We start from the raw sequence: 24616 nt of genomic DNA, 5'->3' as shown, positions 1-24616 counted from the left end.
GGTATATTAGAGATTTTTAATTAATTAGTAAAAAATACCGAAGTATCGTATAATGGTATAAATATTTTTTATTTATAAAAAAACTCAAAATGTGTCTAAATTTTAAGTCAAAATTGATTATGATAAATCATAAAATATGCTAAGCATATTTTATATTTAAAAACTGTCATATTAATCTACAATAAGTATTTTTTTTAATTACAAAAAAATAACTAAAATTACTGTAAAAAATATTATCTTACAAAAATATTACATTTTAAATCGCCTTTAATTCTCTTAATATATTATATGTTCACAATATTTGTCTTTTTTATCATAAACTTCTGTAATGTTCACTATAAATATTACACTCTTTAATAAATATCCAAAATTTAATTTTAGAAAAACAACTATATACAATTTTTATTTAAAACATTTGAATATCAGTTAAAAATAATAGATTATATATGTTTGGTTATTTTAAACATAAAAAAATAAATATATATATATACATTAAACAATTCAAATATTTATGTACACTTCTTTGAAATAAAAATCTAGAATTTAACGATAAAAAGAACAATTTAAGGTAAATTTTAACAGTAGATATTATAGAAGTATACAAAAACAATAAAAAGGTAAGAATGCTTGAATTCACGGCATCACTCAACAGCACAATGAACAAAACAATTTTTGCACCTTTTTGTGCTATAGCACTAAATTTACCCTTCCCTTTGAAATATTATCAACACTGCTACATATTAATAAAACTGCAACAGAATTTATCTTGGAAAATTATCCCTCAGAGAAATTTAACCTACATGATTTAATTTAATATTCGGAATATATTGGTAATTTGTTGGATATTACTTTATAAATGTAAACATGTATAATCAATTTCATTCATTAGATAGAGCATTATGATAATACAATAGAATGATTTTACCAACATCTGATTTTTTGTAGAAATTGGATACAAAATTTTAAGTAGTTAAAAAATATTATAGACTATAACTAAAAGTACTATAAAAAAAGGGATAAGGTGTTTTATCACATATTATGTACTTTTATTGTATTATCATATGAAATTTGTACATAATTTTTGATGTCAAAATTTACAATATATATATATATTTATATATTTATATATATATATAACATCAGAAACAATAATAAAACAAAGAATTTTAACACAATTTTTGAAAATAAATAATAAAAATTGTAGGACAGGTAACTAATTATACCAATGGAACTACTATTCTATCTTATAGATTATAAATAAACACATCACCAAAAAAATTTACTAATGTGCAATGTGTTATCTTAAAAATAAAATAAATTAATATTAATTAATAATTTCTATCCGCGTCAGTACAATATGAATAATAATGACGATATATTCATAACATACTATACAATACACACAACCTGCTGAAATCAAAATGGATTGGCAACATGGAATGTGTTGAATGATATTTTGTTACTCTTTAAATCTCTCATCAAATGACAACAAACACCCAATTGCACCAAAGTAACCCTGAAAATGATTAATTGAACATTAATAGTTGTAATTAGGAGATAAATATACACACAAATAAATCATTTACAGCTAATACTCATTAACTCACTACTACAGTTAGGGGGAGGAGGTTAAGGTTAAAATACTTATAATCAATCATGCAAATTACCTTTTATTTGCAAATTATATTTTGTATACATTTATTTTAATTGTTTTTATTTGTTTTGTACAGCTAACTCATAACGTTTTACCAAATGTATATTATAAAATATATGACTCACAAACATAAAAATAAAGATGATATGAAAAAAAAAGGTAAAAAAGAAAACTAGTCATCAATACAATCATAAATCATTGTGTTATGGCTTTGTTAATTATGTGTGGTAAAATTATAGAATATTTTATACTTAAAATATGAATAGCATAATTAATTTATTAATATGCATAACATAAACTAGCAATAATTTCTAAGACGAAATATTTTACCTCGTGGTTTAAAAATATTGCTTTCTGCGAACCATTTGACCAGTAATCCATAGCATGTGACAATAATTTCATTGATATTGGGTTTACACGCAGAAAATTACCGACAAAACATACCTTAAGAAATATATGATTTTAATTTCATTGCTAATCGTTGTAAAAATTAATTATAAATAATTACTCTATCAATTCTTTCATTTAATGCACACATTCTTGCAATCGATGCAATGTTGTTTGTTATAGTAACTAAGGTTGCTCTAGCTAAATCTTCTCTAGACACCTGAGCACGTTTCTCCTTAGAGTTCATATGGCCAAAACTAAAACAGAAATATAATTAGTTACTTGAAAAATTACAAAATTATTATATGTAATACCTGCTAGCAACTAGTTCACCAGGAAGCCCAAATCTACTGTAACTACCTCCATAAATATCTCGAACCAATTTATCAACTTTAACATTATCACCATTTGCAGCCAATTCAATTGCCTCATCAAATGTATTACAGCCAGTCAACAAACTACACAGTCCCAAAAATGTACCACCCCCTATGCTGAAATTGCAACAGTAAATACATTTTTTAAAATATTTTATAACTATACACAATAAATAAAATGTAAATGTGATTTATCTCTACTAACCTAGTTCCAGATATTCTCTTATAATTATTTGGACCATAAACTGCCAATACACTTACACCAGAACCTATATTTACAACCTACAAACCATAGACAAGAATATTAATATACATTATACCTACTCTCCCAATAACGAGATAATATGTAAGTATTATTTGTATTGTTAATAATACATACAATAAATGGATATTTATTATATTGGAATGTGTACTCTTGAGTTGAACACTGCTCATCTTCAGTACATTGTGACCAAAAATAACATTCATTATTATTTGAAGCTACTGTAAACAATAAGCCACGAATCAAGCTATCCAGTTCATCACATTTACACAACTTTAAATTCAATTCCTGTAAAAAAGTTAAATGATAAATCCATTATTAAAATAATGTCAACATCCTTCTTTTGTTAATCTTATATTTTTCATAACTTAAACATACATCATTTGAGTAACCATTTAATGTTGACATAAGATATTTCAATCATATCAATTACATTAAATATATTTAATGGTAAATAGTAAATACATTTAATTAAATATGTAAAAACAATTATATAATATTTAATCATATATAGTTTAAATGAGGATAATCATTATTTCAAATAACAGGAGTTTTATCTGAATAGCATTATGTAAAATGAAACAAGAACAAGTCGTCAGAGTAATTTTTAAAAGAATCATATTCACACTTATTGCTAATAAATGGAATACAATTACAATGCAAACTAGTTTTTCTGATATACTTTAAAACTGTATTAACTATAATAAGTAAACAATAAATTATGAGGAGATTATTTAAAAATAAAATTTAAAAGTCAAAAATCAAAAGTTATTAGTTTAATAATAGAGGACAATTATATAAGAAAATAAGTATTGTATATATATATATTGTTAATTATAACAAACAATTCTATAATCTCAATGCCTATAATTTATCATTAATTTATATGAATTAAAAGAAAAATTATCTAAGCTTGAAATATACAGAAATCATTAACAGTGGTCCTATTTATGTTTCATTAGTACTCATTTTCAGATGACAGACATAATTTATTTTTATGATTTTAAACACATTTTAAAATTAAGCTTATTTAAAATTACTATACTTCAATTTAGTGGCTTAAAAATTATTATTAAATACCTAATTAATTTGAGTACTACACAAAAATAAAATTGTATGTTGTAATGGTAAAAAATGATTTACAGAGTAGTTTGGTTTTAGATTAAACATAAAGAACATATAATTTATATTAAAAGGACACCATACCTACATTTTATATATCTATCTTATAAATTTACAACTTAAAACATTTTTGTTCAATAACCTTTAATTATAGAGAGTATTGATATATTATCAAACTTAAAGGTAAGAAAATTATCTGAGCTTTATAGTGGGCTTTTCAAACAAATTATGAGTATTTAAAATATTACAATTTAAAAATCATCATAACTATAATATTTTTACCTTTAAGTTTGATAATAGGATCAATTATATCTTTTATTAAAGATCATCACAAAAAATGGATCTGCTGAACACAAACTTCCTGTATGTACCTTTATAAGACAAGCACAACACATGTGAGTAAAGAAAAATATCTAACATATTTCAATTAATAATATTATTTCTTAATGAACCAAAAGTTTTAATAAATATGTTAAATTAATATAATATAAAAAAATCACAATTCTATAAGAATAATATAATACATTTTAGCCTTACATTTTTAAAAATGTCTTCAAATTTGAATGCTCCACCACCAGTAGCACAAACAGTAGATACACTAGCTGCCATACCTTTCTTCTTAGATAGATCCAAAAAATTGTTCATTTCACTAGTGGGGAATCTGATAAAATGCAACGTACCTATCCTGTTGCAGATTTGTACATTGTCCATCTGTGAATAAACCAATTGTAAAAATGAAAGCTGTAAATAATATAATAAATTAATTCTTGCCTGTTGGTGTGCATCTCTGTGTCCAGATTTTCCATAAGCAGAATTCTTCGTCAAATATTTCGTAACATTGGACAAGAGCTGGGTTTCATCTTCAGTTTGAGCTGTAATCGAGTCTTTTGGTTCGAAAAATACGAGTTTTGATAATGTTCCACCTATATCCATACCAAACCATGGCATAGCTACCAAAAAAATAAAAATAAAAACTATATTATACTAAAACTAAAATTATATTTTATTGGTAATAAATATTAGGTATTTATAAATATAATAATTTACCTAAAGTTCTATAGGCATAAATTGTTGTACGCTTTATGTAAAACACCTAATCTAGCTAAGATATCATGTCATTACTCATATAAATATTTTTTTTTTTTATGATTATGACTAGTTGGGAGTCTTACACAGATAAATTATTGTTATGACATAAATCACGGTACCACAATATTTACGAGCTTCTACACTTCCACAATCCTATACAAAGAAAATTTAAACAACTACTGAAACTGAACTACCTATACACACACTTTAGTCTGCCATCAGAATAATGCTTTATTGTTGTTATTTAAAAATGTACACGGACCAATAGTTTTATAACGATGGTTGACGATCACATAGTAGAAATGTTTATTTTTTTTTTTATCTTAGAATTTTATTTTATTGTTTTTACTTTTCTGCTAATAAAAAGTTGAGCTATTTTAGATTCTGAGAGAGATGATTTTATAATGTATGTTGTATTTTTTTATTTTGTGTCTGTACCTATAAACAATTTTTGATCTCCATCTTTGGAGTGGTTTCTGATACCAAATTATTGGATTTAGTATTCTATAATTGGAACTCGTAAGAGGTGGAAATTGAAAATTCCTGGTATGTTTCAAAATAACGGAGAAAAAATTAAAAAAGTAAAAGGAAAACATAAATTCTTACGCAAAAAAGTTTATTTTGACAAAATTGATTTTATGTTTTTGATAAAACTCAAAAACGAATAACCGGAATAACTTTAGATATTTAAAATTTCGCTTAATGTTTATATTAGGATTTTCTATATATGGTAAATAAAAATTTAACGCTTTTTGAATTATATATTTATGATATTATATTATCTATAGAAGCATGATATTTTCAATTTCTTTATAAATGTCGATAAAAAATTTTCGCTCGGTCAAAAACCTTGAACATTAATACAAGGTTCCTCATAAGCAATTTGTACTGAAACTAAAATATGTAAATATTTATATAAAATAAATTAATTTTTTTATAGTCATTTTAATTTAAAATTTGGACGAAATCAATATTTATACTAAAAATAACGATTTCCGCTATTTTGTTGCATAATTCAAATTTTGAACTTTTATATAATATATAATTAATATATTTGTTTAGACAATGGAGTTTCTTAATTTTATGCTATTGCGTATTAATAGTTTATACCATATTACTAATACTAAAATAAATTACTCTAATAATTAACAGCGATATATTTATTTTTATATGATAATAGGATGACAGACCGTCTCTTTCTGAATCGTTATTCTTATGTAATAATTAATCCATTAAATTCAAATTTAACACATCCATTACAGAGACTTACTCGAATCCTACTATTCCTACTGTACAGCAGAGATATACATTCCCCATTTTTATGCTTATTTTTAAATTAAATCGTTTATTTTATAGTATAATATGAATATATGAAATTATATATCAAACATAATTTATCTCAAATAGGTACGAATCTTAAAAAAAACTCACAAAGTCATAAATATGTACTAAACACATATTATAATTGTGCTTCTTCATTGATATAAAGTTTATAAATTAAAATGCCTAGTATATCAAAAGTAAATAATAGTAAATACACCGCGAGTAAGCGTTACTTTTTATTGTATATAATAAATATATTCAACGTGCATATAGTGTCTTAATGTCTATATATCTAAGCAGCAGCAGACGCCTTTCGTTTTAATAAATGGCATCATACGATAATATTAAACCCGATAATATTGCCACAACTCGGTAAATGGCATCATCTACATTGAATTCGATAAATTTCTGTATTTAATGTTGTTAAATAATTAGGTAATGTTATGATGTTACCGAGTGCAATATTAACTGGTTACAGCATCGAGCGGGTAAAATAATCATAAATATGAAGAAGAAGAAAGTTTAGAATTCAATAGTTTTAATATACAGATCCCCTTTAAAGCTAAAAAATCACAAAAGAATTTGAACAACTTTGCCAATTGGAGAAGTCTCATTAATACGTGTTATACGTTCAAATGTTCAATCGAACAGCCCATCGCCGCCATCCACCATTGAATAACTCTAACTGTCTAAACAAAACTGGTTTCTACGTTTCCGGTATAGTAAAAAATGTGAACACGCCAAATACAGATGAAAACATCAATGAAAAGAAGTGTGTGTGATGCGTAACCTTCGTAATACTACTACGGATATAGTTTTGTGTTATTTTACACGACAGTAAAAACAGTAACATGTACACAATAAATAACAAGAAAAATAAACTTTTATTTCAAGGCAATCGACAAATTATTATAAAATGTAATGGCCAATAGGTAATTGGCCAAGTAACAAATGATAATAAATACTATACTCTTATATAAATACCTAGTAAATTAAGACAGAGACAAAAACACCTTATACATTTAATAATAAATTCAATAATTTATTTTGTAAGTTGTGTATAAATAACGATCAAGGCAGTTTCATTTTTTTTTTATAAATTATTATTTGTTTTTTTTTTTTTTTTTGACAGTACAAAAATATTGGCACAATCAACGAATCAACAGAGTTTTACTTTTCTAAAAATCTACTCAATTAATCATTCTCGGAGTGGCCCTTTCAGTATTTGTGCGGTTTGAGTTCATCGAACCTATAGATACCTACAAACTACTGGTAACGCAAATTTCAAATGACCCAAGTACCTAATTGTTTTGATTTAACTATGACAGTTTTATAATTCCTAAGTTGTAAATTCAATATGCTTATTATAACACTTAGGTACCTATCATAAAATATTTCAAAATATGTGATAAGCGTTCATCAAGCTTCCCTTAGTCCAACCAATTTGCCATTTAACGCGATCCACTCATTATCTGAGTCATATTATCATATTGTATTATGTAAGTTATGTATTTTATGTAAATATATGATGTTTACCTACCTAGGTTTTTATTAATATATCACACCCACTTTATCTAAAAGTCAAATATTAATTGTAAATCTACTTGAATTTATAGATTTTTTAAATTTTTATACAAATAGAAAGCTAAGATATTTAGGGTTTGGTTATTATATTCAATTATTACTTGAGGCGCTGACAGGTTTTACATTTAAGATTCTAAGCGGAACAAGGAAATTAGATTTCATTATTTCAACATTTTAATGTATTTATCGTACTGTGAATTTTAAATAAAATTATTGAACACTCAAATGTATCATCAACCCAATATAATATATAACGAATGACATAATATAAAAGTGAATACAAACGCCATATTGACCTAGCACATTGGATACAATATATTATATTTGACAAAGTACCGTTTGTTATGGATTATAATTAACCGGACTTATATTTATTTTAAATATTATCTACCTATATTGACTTGGTTCACTATACATTAAAATTTACATGTTTATTTGTTTGCATACAGTCATTACTTTTATTAATACCTAATTTTAATCTGTGAATTATTAGCAAGTCAAACCAGACATGAGAAGAAGAAGAAAATTATTAAAACACTTCTAAGGTTACAGCAGTTTTAAGTACAACACACTTCTAATTCATACGACTAAATCATCAACCAGTAAGAATGATCTCCCGTGTAACACGTAGAGAATTTTTTAATTAGTCTGTATTATACTACAATAGGTACTACTACAGTACAACGTATAGTGTCTTTAAACTATAATCAATGGTGGTACTTTAACGATTTATTTTTTATAGATCGAGAAACAAAAATATTAAATCTTTGATTACCTATCGATAATTTTAAACACTCCATGTGTAATAGAGAATTCTTCATATAGTTTTTTTTAATCCAAAACATAAATTTTAAATGCAGTATTTCAATACTGGATAATTAATTTCAGAACCAATCAAACATTCATTGTATATATGAAATACCTAATTTCAATATACGTCTTACAACAGAACCATAATTATCATAATTCGTCGCGAAATATGCATAAGCATATACAATGGTAATTATACGAGTACAATACACATTTTATAAGATCATGTCGTTATAAACAAGAGAATTCAATAATGAAAAAGTATAATATAGGTAGGTACACTCTATTGAGATTATCAAAAATGTGCAGGAAGATATATTTTTGTAGCTATATAGAAATTAAATTTTGAGTTATTTACTACATAAAAAAACAATAAAACTGAATATCTACATGGGCTATTATTTTAAAGAATTTTAAATTTTAAATTCTGAATTCTGAATGAAATGAGGAAATTATTAGTGTTAGACTAATAATAATATGTTTATATCGTATTTATACGAGTTTTTTCAGTTAAATTTTTTTGGACGGTTCCTTAGTCCCCTTTGTTTACAACTTAATACAAGATTAATAAAATTTTAATTAAGAGTACGTAACAGTGGTATTTGTTGTCACCGTCTTACCAGTACGTAATATACCAAATTTACGCTCAGCAGAACACTTGTAGCTCCTTTAGTTTAAAAATTACAGTGAATCGACCTATTATGAAAGTGTATTATGGTGAGTACATTATCTGTGTTTGTACGTAGGTTTTTTACGATAGTTTAATTTTTAAATGAGTTATGAGCATATAATGATATAATATACAGTACATTAAAAATGCTCATAACTCACTTAAAAATTGAATTATCGTAAAAAACCAACGAACAAACACAGATAATGTTCTTACCATCAAGTTTCATAATACGTCGATTCACTGTAATTTTTATTTTTTAAACTAAAGGAGCTACAAGTGTTCTGCTGAACGCAAATTTGCTATACTACGCAATGGTAAGACGAAGACAACAAAATACCACTGTTACGTACTCTTAAGTTTGATATTAGGTATGTACCTAGTTTTGAGGAAATAAAATATTAAAATAATATTTTTTTATTGTAAATGAGCAGGGGTTAAAGTGGGGGGGGGGACGCAGGAGGACTCAGTCCCCTTACCTCTGACGGCGGTTAAAAAGCGTCCCCTTTAACAAATTAGGATTTTATACATTAGACATTATACATGAAATTATATATGGAACGCTTAAAACTTTTTGGAAACATTAGTCCCCTCTGGAATTTTTTCCCACTTTAACCTCTGTAAATGAGCATCATAAAAAACAATTAATAGTATTTTTTTATAATTTTAACAATTAAAATATAGGTACTCCTACTTTTATATTTTTAAAATATAATTTATTAACTTTTAAGTACAAAAAATTGATCAACTTTCAATTTTCAAAATCACATTAATAAAATGTTGGTATTTATAATATCGTCATAAATATTTATTAAATAATTAAATATATTAGGTATACAGTTTAGGTAGGTACATAAATGATACAGTAAAAATCAAAAAAAGGAATGAAAAATAAAAATAAATTATTTTTATGATATTTTATGGATTAAAAAACTGATCCTATTTCATTTATTTTTATTATTTTTAATATAATGCTTATATACGAATTCCTTTTTATTTTAGAAGTAGAATGGTGCCTAAGTTTGAAAACATTTCCTGTTTGGATACCTGGTCGCTTTCAAATTTAATATTACGTTTGTAAGCATGTATTTTCTTGTCTAACTCCATAATAGTTATCCGGTTTATTCGTGTTTCGTAATCATTTACGGTTATACTTAATTAGTGAATACGTAGATAATGTAATTCTCAATGTTGAATATTTTTTTTTATTCCAAATCTATAAATATAATCAACTAAAATCCTATAGTATTTAGATAAGACAGTTATTGCGCTTTTAGATCATCTTACTTATTTTTTGATATAAATGTTTACAAGATTGTGTTCTTGTTTAAATTACATTTAAAATATGCCTCTAATTGTATTAAAAATATTATTGCTAAAGACATTGAATATATATTATACAATAAATACTCTTTAAGTATAAATATACAATTTTGTAAAAGCTACTAACCCCATAATTATGTAATCACCAATCGTAACCAAATTATCCATTAATAATAAATAATAATGTAAATACAATTGCAAGCTAACGACCTACTAACTGTTTAAAGCCTTTATTCTAACTCAATGCTAGAGGATAATCAAAAGTTACAACACAAAAGAAACAAACTAAATAGCTATTATTATTTTTTAATATAAAATTAATATCTATAATGACCTACATAAAATTATATACCTATAGACGTGATACATGTCTACATACATTGTTATTAACATGTTTATTAAACAATATATCTAAATAAGCAGAGTTACAAAATATTTAAGGATATTAGCTAAATACCACAATACCCATCAATACTAGTAATACTAAAAAGCTGAACTTTTTAAAACATAATTCAATTCGTCGCGTTATATAATAACATCACATATTAAAAAGTGATTCAGCATTTTTTTCTAGTTTAAATCATATTAAATTCAGGCATTAAAAAAATTATATTATTTCATGAAAAATGAACTAAAAACAATTAATTATCTTGTCAATAGAAATATTGTAAACAAGTTTAAATAACAAATATTCAACAAAAAAGGTTATAACAGCGTAAATATACGAATTCAACATTGAATCTTTATAATTTTAAATATATTATTGACAAATGACAAAGTTTTATTTAGAAGTATTTTTTTTTTAATAATTACAAATTTTATACTAATACACTATCATACTAATTAAATATCATCTATTAAAAATCACAAAAAAAAAAATGTAGACATCAACGTAATATTCCGTGCGTTCAAATTGATTACGTAGAAAATTATTGAGAAGTGCACTTTGAACATGTATTTTATAAATATGAATGTATTTATAAAAAATATATTGAGGCACATATGAAATAAACTGATTCAAAATACTCAACTAATCGTCTGCCACGATTAATTTTAATAATATATAGGTATTATTTATAAATATAAATAATGTATTACTTACGCGGGATTGTACCATTAAAATGGTTCTTGTGCATTGACATGCCATTGGCTAAAGAATTTGATATTACAGTGGTGTGGCTCTGTTCCATTGTTTGCAAAGATGAACACTCTTTACAAGTATAAGGACCCATGGTTAATACCTGAAGGGATATAAGGTAAAGATAAATTTAATAAAAACCAAAATAAAAGCAGCTTTATGTTATCAACACTATTATAAATATAAAGTAAGTAAGGCAAGAAGCACTCCTTTCCTATCGAAGGACTGCCATAATGGTAGCTGGCAACTAAAATATAATAGTAATGATTTAGGCAAATCAATATATTGAGATGGTAGAGAGAGGGAATTCCTATTGCCATATGAAAGACGATAAATTAGTTTCATTAACACGCACCTAAGTATATAAGGAGAAATTATTGTGCAAAATGATACATTATATGGCACATGATTATAATTTTAAAATAGAATTTCATTCATTCAACATTCATTAAAATCTTAAACATTTTATAATTATATACTTTATATTACAATTTAAAATATTACACAAAAATAGAAGATTTATTATTTTGTATTAATTATGGAAATTTCCGCATTATAATATATATTACATATTTTTTCAAATTAATTATGGCCAAGAGTTTTAATAATAGAGTACATTGATCTAAAAATTGAAAGTCAAGAGCGTCGTGTTTTCACCTTGATTTGTCATCATTTTTTTTTCGATTTCTTAATTTTGTTAGACAAGTTATGTGCTTAAAATTAGCAATGATTAATATACGTATACTTTTTTAGATACGACGAAGAAAATGATAAAATACAAATAGAAAAACTGTTTAAAACTGTTTAAAACTAAAAAATATGTCTAGGTACTTAGAAATCAGTGAGAAAATATAACTATCTATAGGTAAAATATACACTAGTACTACAAATTGCTATATGTCTAGTTATATAACAGAAACATCATAAAATCACTCGTATTTATCCAATGATAAAAAACTTATTTTACTTATATAACAAATAAAAGTACTAAATTATAATACATAAATCAAATGTAATTTAAAAAAAAAAAATGGGGATATCAACCGGGATTACCAATAGTACATATTAAACAAAACAAACTCTTCAAATATCTCAAGACTAAGTAGGTATAAGTACAAATTAACATAATAGTATTAAATATATAAAGATGATGTTCTCTTGTCGTCAAATTTAACAAGGTTGGAGTGAATTAAGCAAAATGAAAAAAAGTTATATCGTACATAATATGATGCGCAAAAACAACCATCACTTAACATTTAAAGTCTTCAAAACAACCTTTGAAATAAGCTGATATTTAAATATTATGATAAAATAAATTATTTTAAAAACAAATTAATTGATTTTTTTACTAATGTTTTAAAATAAAATTATAAAAACGGAAACCAATACAATTTTAATTTATAAATTTTCACAAGTCAAATTAAATTAAAACACTATAATATTGACTATTGTAATATCTACCTTATCTACCTCTAATAACACTTAACACCCAAAAGTATAACCATAAGAAATTATTGTAATAATATTAACACACACTACAACCTGTTTGAAGGAAAAGAGAGTGACCTTCATGCCATCAGCTGCAACATGCGTGTGTTGGGACTATGAACTTGGGATATTAAACGTAATTTCTATAAAACTATAACGCTTAGAAAAATGTATAGCTTAAAAATAAATTTTAATAATATTTATAAAATAATCCGCATGATTTAGAGTTAAAATATCTACTAACATTTTTAAAATCTTGCATAAGTACCTAACTTTACGAAACACCTACTTCGAAAGACTTAAATATTTACTATATAATATACCTTTATAATTTTGATTTGATAATATTTAAAAAATTCTTATATTTTTAAAGGTTAATAATAATCTAATATCTATCTATCTAATAATATATTAAATACCTAACATTTATTTTATTTAATAATTATGAAAGATAATTCCATTACAGCATATGAGTAGGTACTTAGATAATATAATATGAAGTTACATATTTTTTACCATTTTTCATCATCTAAAAACTTTGTGTTTGTTTTTTAATGAATGTTATATTACCTATAATGATTAAATTGAATTTTAATTAAATAAGTAATTTTTAAAATTTCGATGAACTGAAACATATTCTGAATTATTAAGTATCTTTAAAATTGTACTTCATCCAATACTAAACTACTTGATAAAAATTGTGCAATATAGAATTAAATTTAAATTTAAAATTACAAGTTTCTATAGAATTATATTACGGTGCCGATAAATTAAAATCAAGTGTATTCATATTAATTTACTATTATAATAAAATAATGTATAGACATTTATCATTTGGATAAAACTTACTATTTTTCACTTGATTGTCCGAATTTCTAAGAAACTCAAAGTGGAATAATTATTTTACCAAATAAAACACGAAAGAAATCAACAGTTATTAGAACAAAATCGAAACACGACCTTATGCGTTGCCGCATACATTGTGTACTGATAGTGCAATGGCAGTGGTAGATGTCTTTGCAAACAGTTTATTATAAATGAACTCATACCTAACAATCGATACAATTCAATAAGAACTATCGATATTTAAAATACCAAAAAAAATTGTATCGATATTTATAGATTATCAATCAAATGAATCGATGTTTTAAGACAATCAATTTTTTTTAACTAAAATTTAGAATAAATCCATAAAAAATGTAAAAACATTATGAATGGTATATTATTTAAAACACTATATTAACGTAATGAAGTGTATTAGAGTATTAATATAGTTAATTTAACATTTAATAAAAAATATAAAATGTTTAATAAACCTAACTCACATTTTCAAGTAAAACCTCCTTAAGCACATTTCATAAAATTTAGTTATTCTATTATCCCGATAAAACAACTACATTTTTTTACATTTTACTATACTTTACTATACACTGAAATAAAGAATTGTTAAGGCAATAAATATATTATGTAATATAACTTTAAAGAAATATTACATACACAATTTTAAAACAACAATCTACCTACTTAAAGGATGTAGTTAATTATTTCTAAATTCATGGATATCTTTAATAAAAAAAAATTCAATGATATTAAACTTGTTTCAGTTATAAATAGTTAATACTGGCAAAATTGTATCGTTTATTAAAAAATAAAATATAGGTACCTAATTATATTTTTTAGACTTAATATACATAAACAATTTTTTTCAATCAAGTTTATCTATATATAACCAGATTTTAACATTTAATTATGATGTATTATTGATGTTTTTTTACGATAAACTCCTTCCCCTTTCAACTAGTGTATTTACGAAAGGTGCGTAATTTTGTGATGGTGGTGATAGAGGAGGTTGAAGGGTGTGCATTCGTTGTACTTATCTTTTAGTAAAACCCTTGGCCGCAATTAGGAGGGCTTGGGACTTGGGAGGCTCAGTCCAGAGTTTTATATCCTTAAGCCCTTTCCCAGAAAAATTCCCAAGTAGCGTTTATGTTTTACCCTTCTATGGCCTGCCAAAATGAAAATGAAAATGCCTATATGTGAATTAAACACAGATATAAAATAAAATACAGTATTTTATATCTGTGGAATTAAATCTAATACTTAGATAAAATTAATAATAGTAATCAAATAATAATGATAGGGTTGTGATAGGTGTGTGATTAATTAATAGACAATACAAGTTATAACTTAAAATCGAAATATTATTGTGTACATAAAATATAATAATATTTTTGAATTAGGTATAACAAAACAACTAAAGACGTTTTTTATTGTAAAAATATCTAATTTCATTAAAGTGTGTAGGTACTTCAATTGTATATAAAAAATATCGAGTATAGGTAACTTGAAATATTTTTATACAACGTTAATAGCAACTTATAAGGAACCGTGTATTACATTTTAAGCTTTTTTTGATTGAGCGAAAAAAAATGTATTGACATTATGAGCAATAGAATTTTAAAATGTCAAATATCTATGAATAACTGAAAATAATCATATTATTATTGAGTAAAATATTATACAATAAATATTTGATGACAATTTTAATTATCTAAGGTTATTCGTTTTTAAATTACAATAAAATAAGAACATTTATTTTGTCAATAACTGGTTTTACGTAAAAATTCTAGTTTTCTTCCATTTTTTTTTCCTTATTATTGGATAGAACTTGAAAAGAACTATTTTTTTTTTAATTTTAACTAAAATACAAACAAGATTCATTTTCTTTCAAAAAAATATTGATGTTGAAAACTGAAGTATTTTTTTCAATACACACTATAAAAGTATCTTCAAACACAAAAAAAAACACACATTGTAAATTTAATACATTCACTGCTCCCCCTCAGAATTTAAAATAACAATCCTAGTTGCGTATAGTGATAATTGATAATATTTTAAATCGCATCACTCGTTAACTACCAACATATTATATATACTATAGGTAGATTAAAATTATGTATACCTAACTAATAACAATATACATAGTAATTATGGGAAAGCAATGATTTTAATATATAGTGTGCAAACATATTGCTACAAATAATAAAAAAAATTGAAATGATGCGCCTGACTTGCAAATAAATTACATTTAGCATCCCCCGCATCAATATAAAAAACTAAAAACAATTAATAAGAAAGGATAATAATATACTCGTCACTATTTAGATAAAAGTGAATGGGACAACACGAATAATATCTGAGAACATAATGTTTAAAAGTATTCATAAAATGACGTGTTTTAGGGCTGCAGATAAACGGAGTGTGTCATAACCACTCATAACTCATAATAATATTATGTATTCTCTACTACTGCGTATTTCTTAGTTAATCAAGAGTGAAGACTGTCATTATTAAAGACCATATAAACGATAATCATTAATAACATTTTATAGATGCAATACAAACAAACAATACAATTTATTATCTTAATTATTTTAATTTACAATTTACTATAATAATCAATTATAGTATACGATCTGGTTAATGTTTATAAACTTTAATCAAATCCAGTCGATTTTTTCCTTAAAAAAATTACTGTGCCTAATTTTATAAGTATTATCTATTTTTCTATCTGCATAACAATGGTTCAACTATTAAGTTTACAATTATTACAGTACAGATTTAAAACAAATGGCGTTTTATTATACAGGATAAATACTATGTCAATATTCTATACTTTTCAGTTACCTAACTAATAATTCTTAATAACTCGAATATTGATCACTAACACTGCAATACCTATAGACTATTACCCACACAGCTACGAAAAACTTGGTATATAGGTATAATACACCTAATGGCTAATAATCGGCAGTATCACATAATATTTAATATTTACAAAGTTTCACTATACCAAATAATTTTGACCTTGAAAATGTCTGGTCAGTCGTAAATAAAACCTGATTTCCAAAACGTAAATATGTAATTAAATTGTACACATTAGCTAAACAAAATCACGCATACCGTGCAACACACATATTTTATTCATATTGATATTATATACACCTATAGACTATAATACCTACGAAGATACCAATGAGCCAAGCAAGAAATATGCAGTAAGTAGTAACCACGAGTTTCAACTCTTGGCTAAAAACTACAATTTACTTGTATACATAGAATTAAATAAAATACTTCTAACTGTACTTTATATTTGAAATCTGTTTTCATACATAACAACTTCTTTGACGTCACTATAGAATTTTGTTATTGAAACTATGAGAAAAACACTCTACTGTTTTCACTAGAAAATTAATTTTAAATTTAATAAACAAATCTTTATTTAAATATTCTAAACACATTTCTATTAAAATTATCCGTTAATATTGAGTAGGTCAGTTTAATGAATGTGTTAAATTTGAATTCAATGATAAATCGTTGTATATAAATAAATATATACTATATTCGTGTACGAGTATACGGCGTGTCATGGTGTAGTCTTTATTTATAAGGATAATATACATATACAATATACATACAGGGTGTAACAGTACTATTTGACAAATATAGTAATATTTGTAATGGAAATTTGTTAAATAGTCCTGTTACATCTTATATATATAATATATGTAATACATGTAAATTGTAAATATTAAATGTTTATATTATAAGAACTACAGATTATATTATTATATTTTTCCATTAGTAATACGATAAGTTAAAATTGAACATTTTTTTTATAAAATCATTGCGTGTATTATAAAAATAATTAGTGTAACATACTACAATACTACAAACATCCTTAAGAGGACCCATGCATTTATTGTCTATACCATACACACGTACGACATTACAAATGTTCGTTCACTAGTTTTAACGCTAAACAGTGAATTTACCTAAAATTAAACTTTTAGTGAAGAACTTCATCTAGGCCTAAGTGTCGGCTTTTATTTAATATTTTCATTTTCAAGCGAGATAATAGCCTTTTTAATTTGTGATATTTCACATATATCTATATTTTAAATTTTTGCTTAAAAATTAAAATATCAAAAAATCGCCTTCGCTTAAGGTACAGATAATGTTATTACCTACCTATATATTTTTTAATTTTAAATTTTTTTAGGTTTCAGTAAGAAATACTTATCACTTATGAGTTATGACGAACCTTGGATTAAATTTTTAATTATGAACTATAAGAAATGAACATTTATATACGAGTATATTGTTAACTACAAATAATTTGAAAATATTCATAATTCTTTTAAAGTTTTAAAAACTTCCAAAAAAAGGTACTAGTCTATACGCGGATCTACAGGTTCCAATATTGATGTCATTACCTATTAATTATAGGTCTCATTATAAGAAAATTAACAACGTTCATTCTCCTATGCCTACTAGGGTTCAGATATCCGGAGCAATTGAATTGGCTCCCCAATACAGGTAGTCAATATTTTACCCTTACTAAGTACCTTTGAATTGGCTCCCAAGAATTTACTGTTGAATTAGCTCCCTACCGTTTTTTTTTTTTTAAATGTATTGATTGCCAATATGTTAGTAATTTAAAGTACGTATAATTCGTAATTCGTTACACAAAATTATATTAAAAAATGTAAAAAAACAGAAAATATTTTACCAAAGTGCGTCATTATAAAATTTATGTATATTATATAAATTAAAAATTAAAAAAACAGACAGTATTTTAGCAAAGTGCGTCATTATAAAATGTATACATAAAAATCAATAAGTTAAACAAAAATATTATATTAGACTTTTTTTCGGGGTCTATACTTATAATAATTTCTGTATCAGATTGAGTACTATATAATATATATAAAAAGTTGAATATATTTGGATTTTACATCGTAAAAGTAAACGCCTATCATATGAGAATCCCTGGTTAAAAAATAATATTTAACAATTTAAGGAGCCAATTTAAATATACATTTTTCAGGAGCCAATTCAAGGATCGAATTTATATTTACCCAAAATTGGGAGCCAATTCAATTGTAGCCCAGATATCACCAGCTGTATAATCAAACACCCTTTTATCGAATTTAATGAATATTGTAATAATTAAAGTTTAAATGCTTGTAATAACAAAATTTAGTGAATTTTTAATTTCAACATTTTTTGTATCAACATTTAAGGCTATAATTCAAAAAAAAAAAAACTAAAAAAAAATCGAAAATTATTATAAATAACACAAAAAGAGTTAAAATATTTGCTAGTATTATTGTAAATGCTAAAATGTTATATATATATTTTACCTGTTTCAAACTTGACTGCTTAAAATTCAACGTCATTCATCTAACCATCTAACCATAGGTATATATATAAATACCATAAAATAATGAAATTTATCAAAAACTACATTCACATAAATTAATTTACAAATTTAGTAAGATTAAGCAATAATAATTGATATAAGCTTAACTCTGCATTGTGATGACGCTAATAAACAATAAGCAACAAACAATAAATAACCAGTTAAATAGACATTATTGTCAACACAGTATTCCATGAAAATAAACATAAATATTATTTTTAATAATGTTTATTAAACAATAACAAAAAAACTGTGATCATTTCCATAAAATAATAAAATATGTCTGTGTGCAGTATACCTATTTAAGGTAATACAATACTATTATAATATTATATTCTAACATAATATGCTTATACACTATAGTATGTATACATACTCATATAGTGATAAATTATTACTAATAATAAATACTAGAAAAGGTATTAGGTATTATATCCTTTTTATAATATTTTTCTAATCTAGATTTAAAGTGAAACAAGGAAACTTTAATACCTATAAATAATAATAATCTTTATTATAGTGTGTCCATGACATATAACGTAGTATTCTAAAACTTTCCACCAAACCATTCTCATAGTTGCAAATTGAACAAATATACTGCTAAATAAATACTACTTTATGGAGGTCAATTTAAGAATTATTATAAAGCTTCCGAAAAATAATTGTTACGAAATGGCGAAATGGCGAAATTGTAACATTTGATTTTTTGAATACATATAAGTTCTAAAGACCGGATATATATGTTTTTACATACTGTTCCTGAGTGTATGCAATCTTATAAGAGTAAAAAATGTGAACAATTCGTTCAAAAATTCTGAATTTGTAGGAAAAAGTACTTTTTGCATATTGAGAATATTTCATGGATTAGGTTTAGTCTATTTAGGATATTTTGTAATTTGAGTGAAAAAATAATTAATTTTAATTTTAATACCACGGTACCCGTCAAAAAATATTTTGGACATTTTTTTTTTTTATCACTGATAAGAAAAAGAAAACGCGCAGTGTTATAGCACAGAATATATATTCTGTGGTTATAGCACCTGTATAGGTTGCATGCCATTCACTAAACATAGTCGTGGCAAACCTGCAACGATGGCAGTAGTTGTTTAATAATGATAAGAGTATAAGACCAACATTGACGTCCTTATATTAAGCCATAAGGTCTATGAACTATGATGACCAACTTATAATATGTTTATCAAATATTCAAATTTCAAAATTCAGATGTCCAGAATGTCCAAATATTTTTGTTTTGATGTTTTGAGATTCTGTATAATTGAAATTGCGTGATTATTAAGCTTAAAAAACTTTCAAAATCAAAAAAAAATCGGTTTATTGTAAAAACATAACTATAGAATATATGATATACATATACTTTACAAATTAGTTAAAATAATGTTAGTAATATTAGTATAGTATTTAATGTATAATATATTAAATTATGTTATATTGATTTTCATTAATAATTTTTCATATTATAAAATTTCCAATAGGCTAACACATATTGTGTATCATAAGTATAAGACACATAGGTACTGCAAATTATAAACAGTAGGTACTTACGTTGTGATACTAAAATAATACATTGAAAAAAATTGTTCTTTACATCATAATAATAATGATAACTAGTATTAGGCATTAATTTATGTATTGATTCATATTCAAAGCTTTACCAGACATTAAGGAAAGGTCAAATAGAAAATTTAACAAAAAACAGATAACCTTTTAACTATTGAGCAATAATGAATATACTTAATAATATAAGCTTATCATGGTAGAGCAGTTGAAAATAAAAATACCATTTGGACTCTCAAGTTAAATTTAGTTAAAACATTATGTGTAAAATAAATAAGTCAGTAAATAAACTAGTAGGCATATAAAACATAAAAGTGATATCAATAGGTAAAAACTTAAATAATCAAATTAATTTATCAAAATCATTGATGTAAGATAAACTAAATAAATAAATATGGACTTATTTCAAACTATTACAAGTTCAAATGATTTGAAGTGAAATATTTGGATTTATCAAAAATTATATAAAGAATTTGAATAATTGCACTTGCTGGATGAAAACACTATTTTAAGTACCAGTTTTTTTTTTTTTTTTGTTATTCAGTAAAATACAGGGTGCGGCAGAGCCGACTGACCAGTTTTGAAGGGTTATAAAAAACAAACAGTAAAACTTAGAGAAAAAAACTTTTTTTTATTAAATTAAGTATTGAATCCCATTTTTAAAAATTATTGTTTGAAAATTATATTTCGAAGATGGCGGCCGTCAGCATCAATACACTGTTGTAGACGATCTCTGAAGCTCTCATATGATTTTATGTTGTGATGTTGGAAACTTATCTGCAGCATAGGTTGGAGTAAATGGCTAAATACCATGATTTAGAGAATGTATGGTTACAACAAGACGGGGCTACAGCACACATAGCTCAAATTTCACTTGGTGTCTTGCAACAAATGTTCCCTGGGCGGTTAGTCTCTCTAAGAGGAGACATAGGCTGGCCAGCACGGTCTCCAGATTTAAGCATGTGTGATTTTTTCCTCTGAAGCTACCTTAAGGATAAGGTTTTCAGACATTGCCCACATACCATAGAAGACCTTAAACAGAAAATTACCGAGGAAATCGAAGCCATACCAATCGAAACGTGCCGAAAATCATATGAGAGCTTCAGAGATTGTCTACAACAGTGTATTGATGCTGACGGCCGCCATCTTTGATATATAATTTTCAAACAATAATTTTTAAAAATGGGATTCAATACTTAAAAAAAAAAAGTTTTTTTCTCTAAGTTTTACTGTTCGTTTTTTATAACCCTTCAAAACTCGTCAGTCGGCTCTGCCGCACCCTGTACATCTAAATATCTAAGAATCTATGAGATTAAACCTTATTATCTGTCTAAACAACAATCGATTTGATTTAAAAAAATAATATGTGAAACTTTTTACATTTTTTTAAGATGGGTAAAGATTGGTATGTGAAAAGATGCATCTTTGTAAACTGAATAATTTCTATTTCCACTCCGTAAATAAAAATAAAATAATTATCTAGGTGGGTAATCTACAAATCAATTTTTTATAATTTAGAAGAATTATTGAATAAGTTCAAACTCTTAATATGTACATAAAAACAAAAATAATATCAAAACCGAACAAAAAATAAATAATTAACAACTAGGTACGTATCTTAAAACAAATTTAAAAATATGCAAAATATTAAATTTAGATATTTTATATAGAGAGAATTAAATAGTCTGTACATATTATCTACTTAAAATCATAAAAGAGAATCAATTTTCCATTAACAAAAATATATTCATATCAAGGCCATTTGAGTTGATAAATCTATCAAGTCTTGAAAAAACAATTACCACATACCTAAAAACAATTATAGATAATTATACTCATCTTTAGTTTATATATTAAAAATAACTTTTAGAATCACTATCTTCATTCTCAAAACCATATACAATAAGCTGTTAATAATTAGGTTTTTCAATTTTACCAAGGAAATGTATTATATTAATTAAAATAAGTTATATTTTACTTTACTATAAACTAGTTGATTATAAAAACAAATAGGTAACTATTTGCAAAATAAAAATAAACCCTTCTTTAAAAGATAACAACGACATAATCTAATTAGATACATTTTAAAATTTATACTCATCAGACCTAAATTTTGTGATATATCTATTGAATAAAATAAAATTTACAAATATAGAAAGACACCAATTAACGCACAACATAATGTTCTATTTTTCAAATTCTTAAATAAAATAACTTTAATAGCCAATAGGTATTTAAATGATTGATAAGTTAGATTGAATATTTAATAAAATCCATGTTATGCGATTGCTATTCACCGAATGGCAAAATATTAATATACTTGTATGTACTCACCAGGCATTTCCATTACATCCATTTGAGATACCAAACGAATAGATCTCAGGGGAAAAATTTAATCGTTGTCGTAATGATAATTTAATTATATTATGCTCAGTCAGAATCTGAGACAATCACTCACATTAAAAATCGATTAACCAATCGATAGGGTTAAAATATAACGATTGAGAAATGATCCTTAGCCTTCTTTTAATGATTATTGTTCAACAGTATTGAACTAAGTTCAACACTATTAAGTGTTGAGGATTTTTTCCATTTTTTCTTATCTCACGCCAGTTGGTGACAGATAAAAGATAAAATACTGCATTAAGTGTGTGATAAGATATGATAATATATTTATTCCACCACGAAATACGACAATCATGGCTAAAATCCAAGAAGACAATTACGATTTACGACTTACGACTTTACGAGTAGTTGTAGTATACCGATTGGGCAGCATTGGTCTATGATAACTGATAAGTACGGATAAATATAATATGTTATATGTACTGTACAGAACAAAATGTATACGAAGGAGAAGGACTAAATTCGTCACATTAATTTTTATACATTTATAGTTTATACAAGGTACTCGGTTTACCACTTTTTTTAAAACGGTTAAATATATGATATGACCTCGATTTTTAACACCTCAAATCTTTGGAGTAAAACTTTTTAATTTCTTAAGTGATATGATTCATGATTATTAAACAATTAAATAAACAATTTGAAACACACATAATATTTTCTTTTGATAAATCAATTATCGTTGTTCGTTAATTGCAAAACAAATTCAGCCATATTTTTTATTAAGTATTACTAGTATTAGGTATAATATTATGTAGATAAAGATCATGGCCGTCCCATGAAATAATTACCTATGTTTGTTCAATATTTATTTTATTTAAATACAATAACATTTTTTTTCATGATGATACATTGCTTAAAAGAATACAATCTTAAAATGCTAATATGGCTTCTCTTTTTAGTTTTTTGAGTACCCCAACCTACCAATATCTCTAAAGATTTTTACTTAACAGTTGGGTATAAATTGCCAAAAATACGGCTTTTAAAGGACAAATTCAATTGAGTATGGAATATAAATGAAACAACTACAAATACTGCTAAAATAAATATAACAACTAATCTATTGGTATGTGTCTAACAAGATCAATTTTTGCTGTTTTCAATTAGGTTACCTAATTTAGGTACTGAAGAATCCATAAATACATG

General features: G+C 24.8%; 1 protein-coding gene across 3 annotated transcripts; it reads right to left on the bottom strand.

The window, feature by feature from the left end:
* Positions 1-352: 352 nt before the first annotated feature.
* fbl (pantothenate kinase 3 fbl) lies at positions 353-23647 on the bottom strand. 3 transcript variants are annotated; one of them, XM_089228969.1, is made up of 10 exons: positions 23399-23647; positions 11701-11839; positions 4571-4749; positions 4337-4510; positions 2795-2965; positions 2621-2697; positions 2356-2532; positions 2163-2298; positions 1985-2098; positions 353-1516 (listed from the first exon to the last, which is right to left on the bottom strand). In XM_089228969.1, exons 2-10 carry the CDS (start codon positions 11828-11830, stop codon positions 1460-1462), a joined length of 1215 nt encoding a protein of 404 aa, XP_089085095.1. In that variant the 5' UTR covers positions 11831-11839; positions 23399-23647; the 3' UTR covers positions 353-1459. The 3 variants fall into 3 exon arrangements, with proteins under 3 accessions (XP_089085095.1, XP_015366512.1, XP_089085096.1); XM_015511026.2 differs by lacking the exon at positions 23399-23647 and adding an exon at positions 14074-14232; XM_089228970.1 differs by lacking the exon at positions 11701-11839.
* Between the last annotated feature and the right edge of the window lie 969 nt (positions 23648-24616).

This window comes from Diuraphis noxia, unplaced genomic scaffold (genome assembly GCF_037042655.1).
Source record: "Diuraphis noxia isolate RWA-SAM2 unplaced genomic scaffold, SU_Dnox_SAM2 contig0005, whole genome shotgun sequence".
NCBI classification, from domain to species: Eukaryota; Metazoa; Arthropoda; class Insecta; order Hemiptera; family Aphididae; genus Diuraphis; species Diuraphis noxia.
Note: the sequence above shows the minus strand (reverse complement) of the source record. Positions and strands in the feature narration are given on the sequence as shown.

Bases quoted from the DNA above. Each gene is read 5' to 3' on its own strand.
- fbl (XM_089228969.1), bottom strand. From the start codon at position 11,830: ATGGGTCCTTATACTTGTAAAGAGTGTTCATCTTTGCAAACAATGGAA. The intron at 2,966-4,336 runs GTAAGGCTAAAA...ACTTTTTTACAG, and splicing joins TTGAAGACATTTTTAAAAAT to GAATTGAATTTAAAGTTGTG. The intron at 2,299-2,355 runs GTATTACATATA...TTTCTGTTTTAG, and splicing joins GGTGAACTAGTTGCTAGCAG to TTTTGGCCATATGAACTCTA.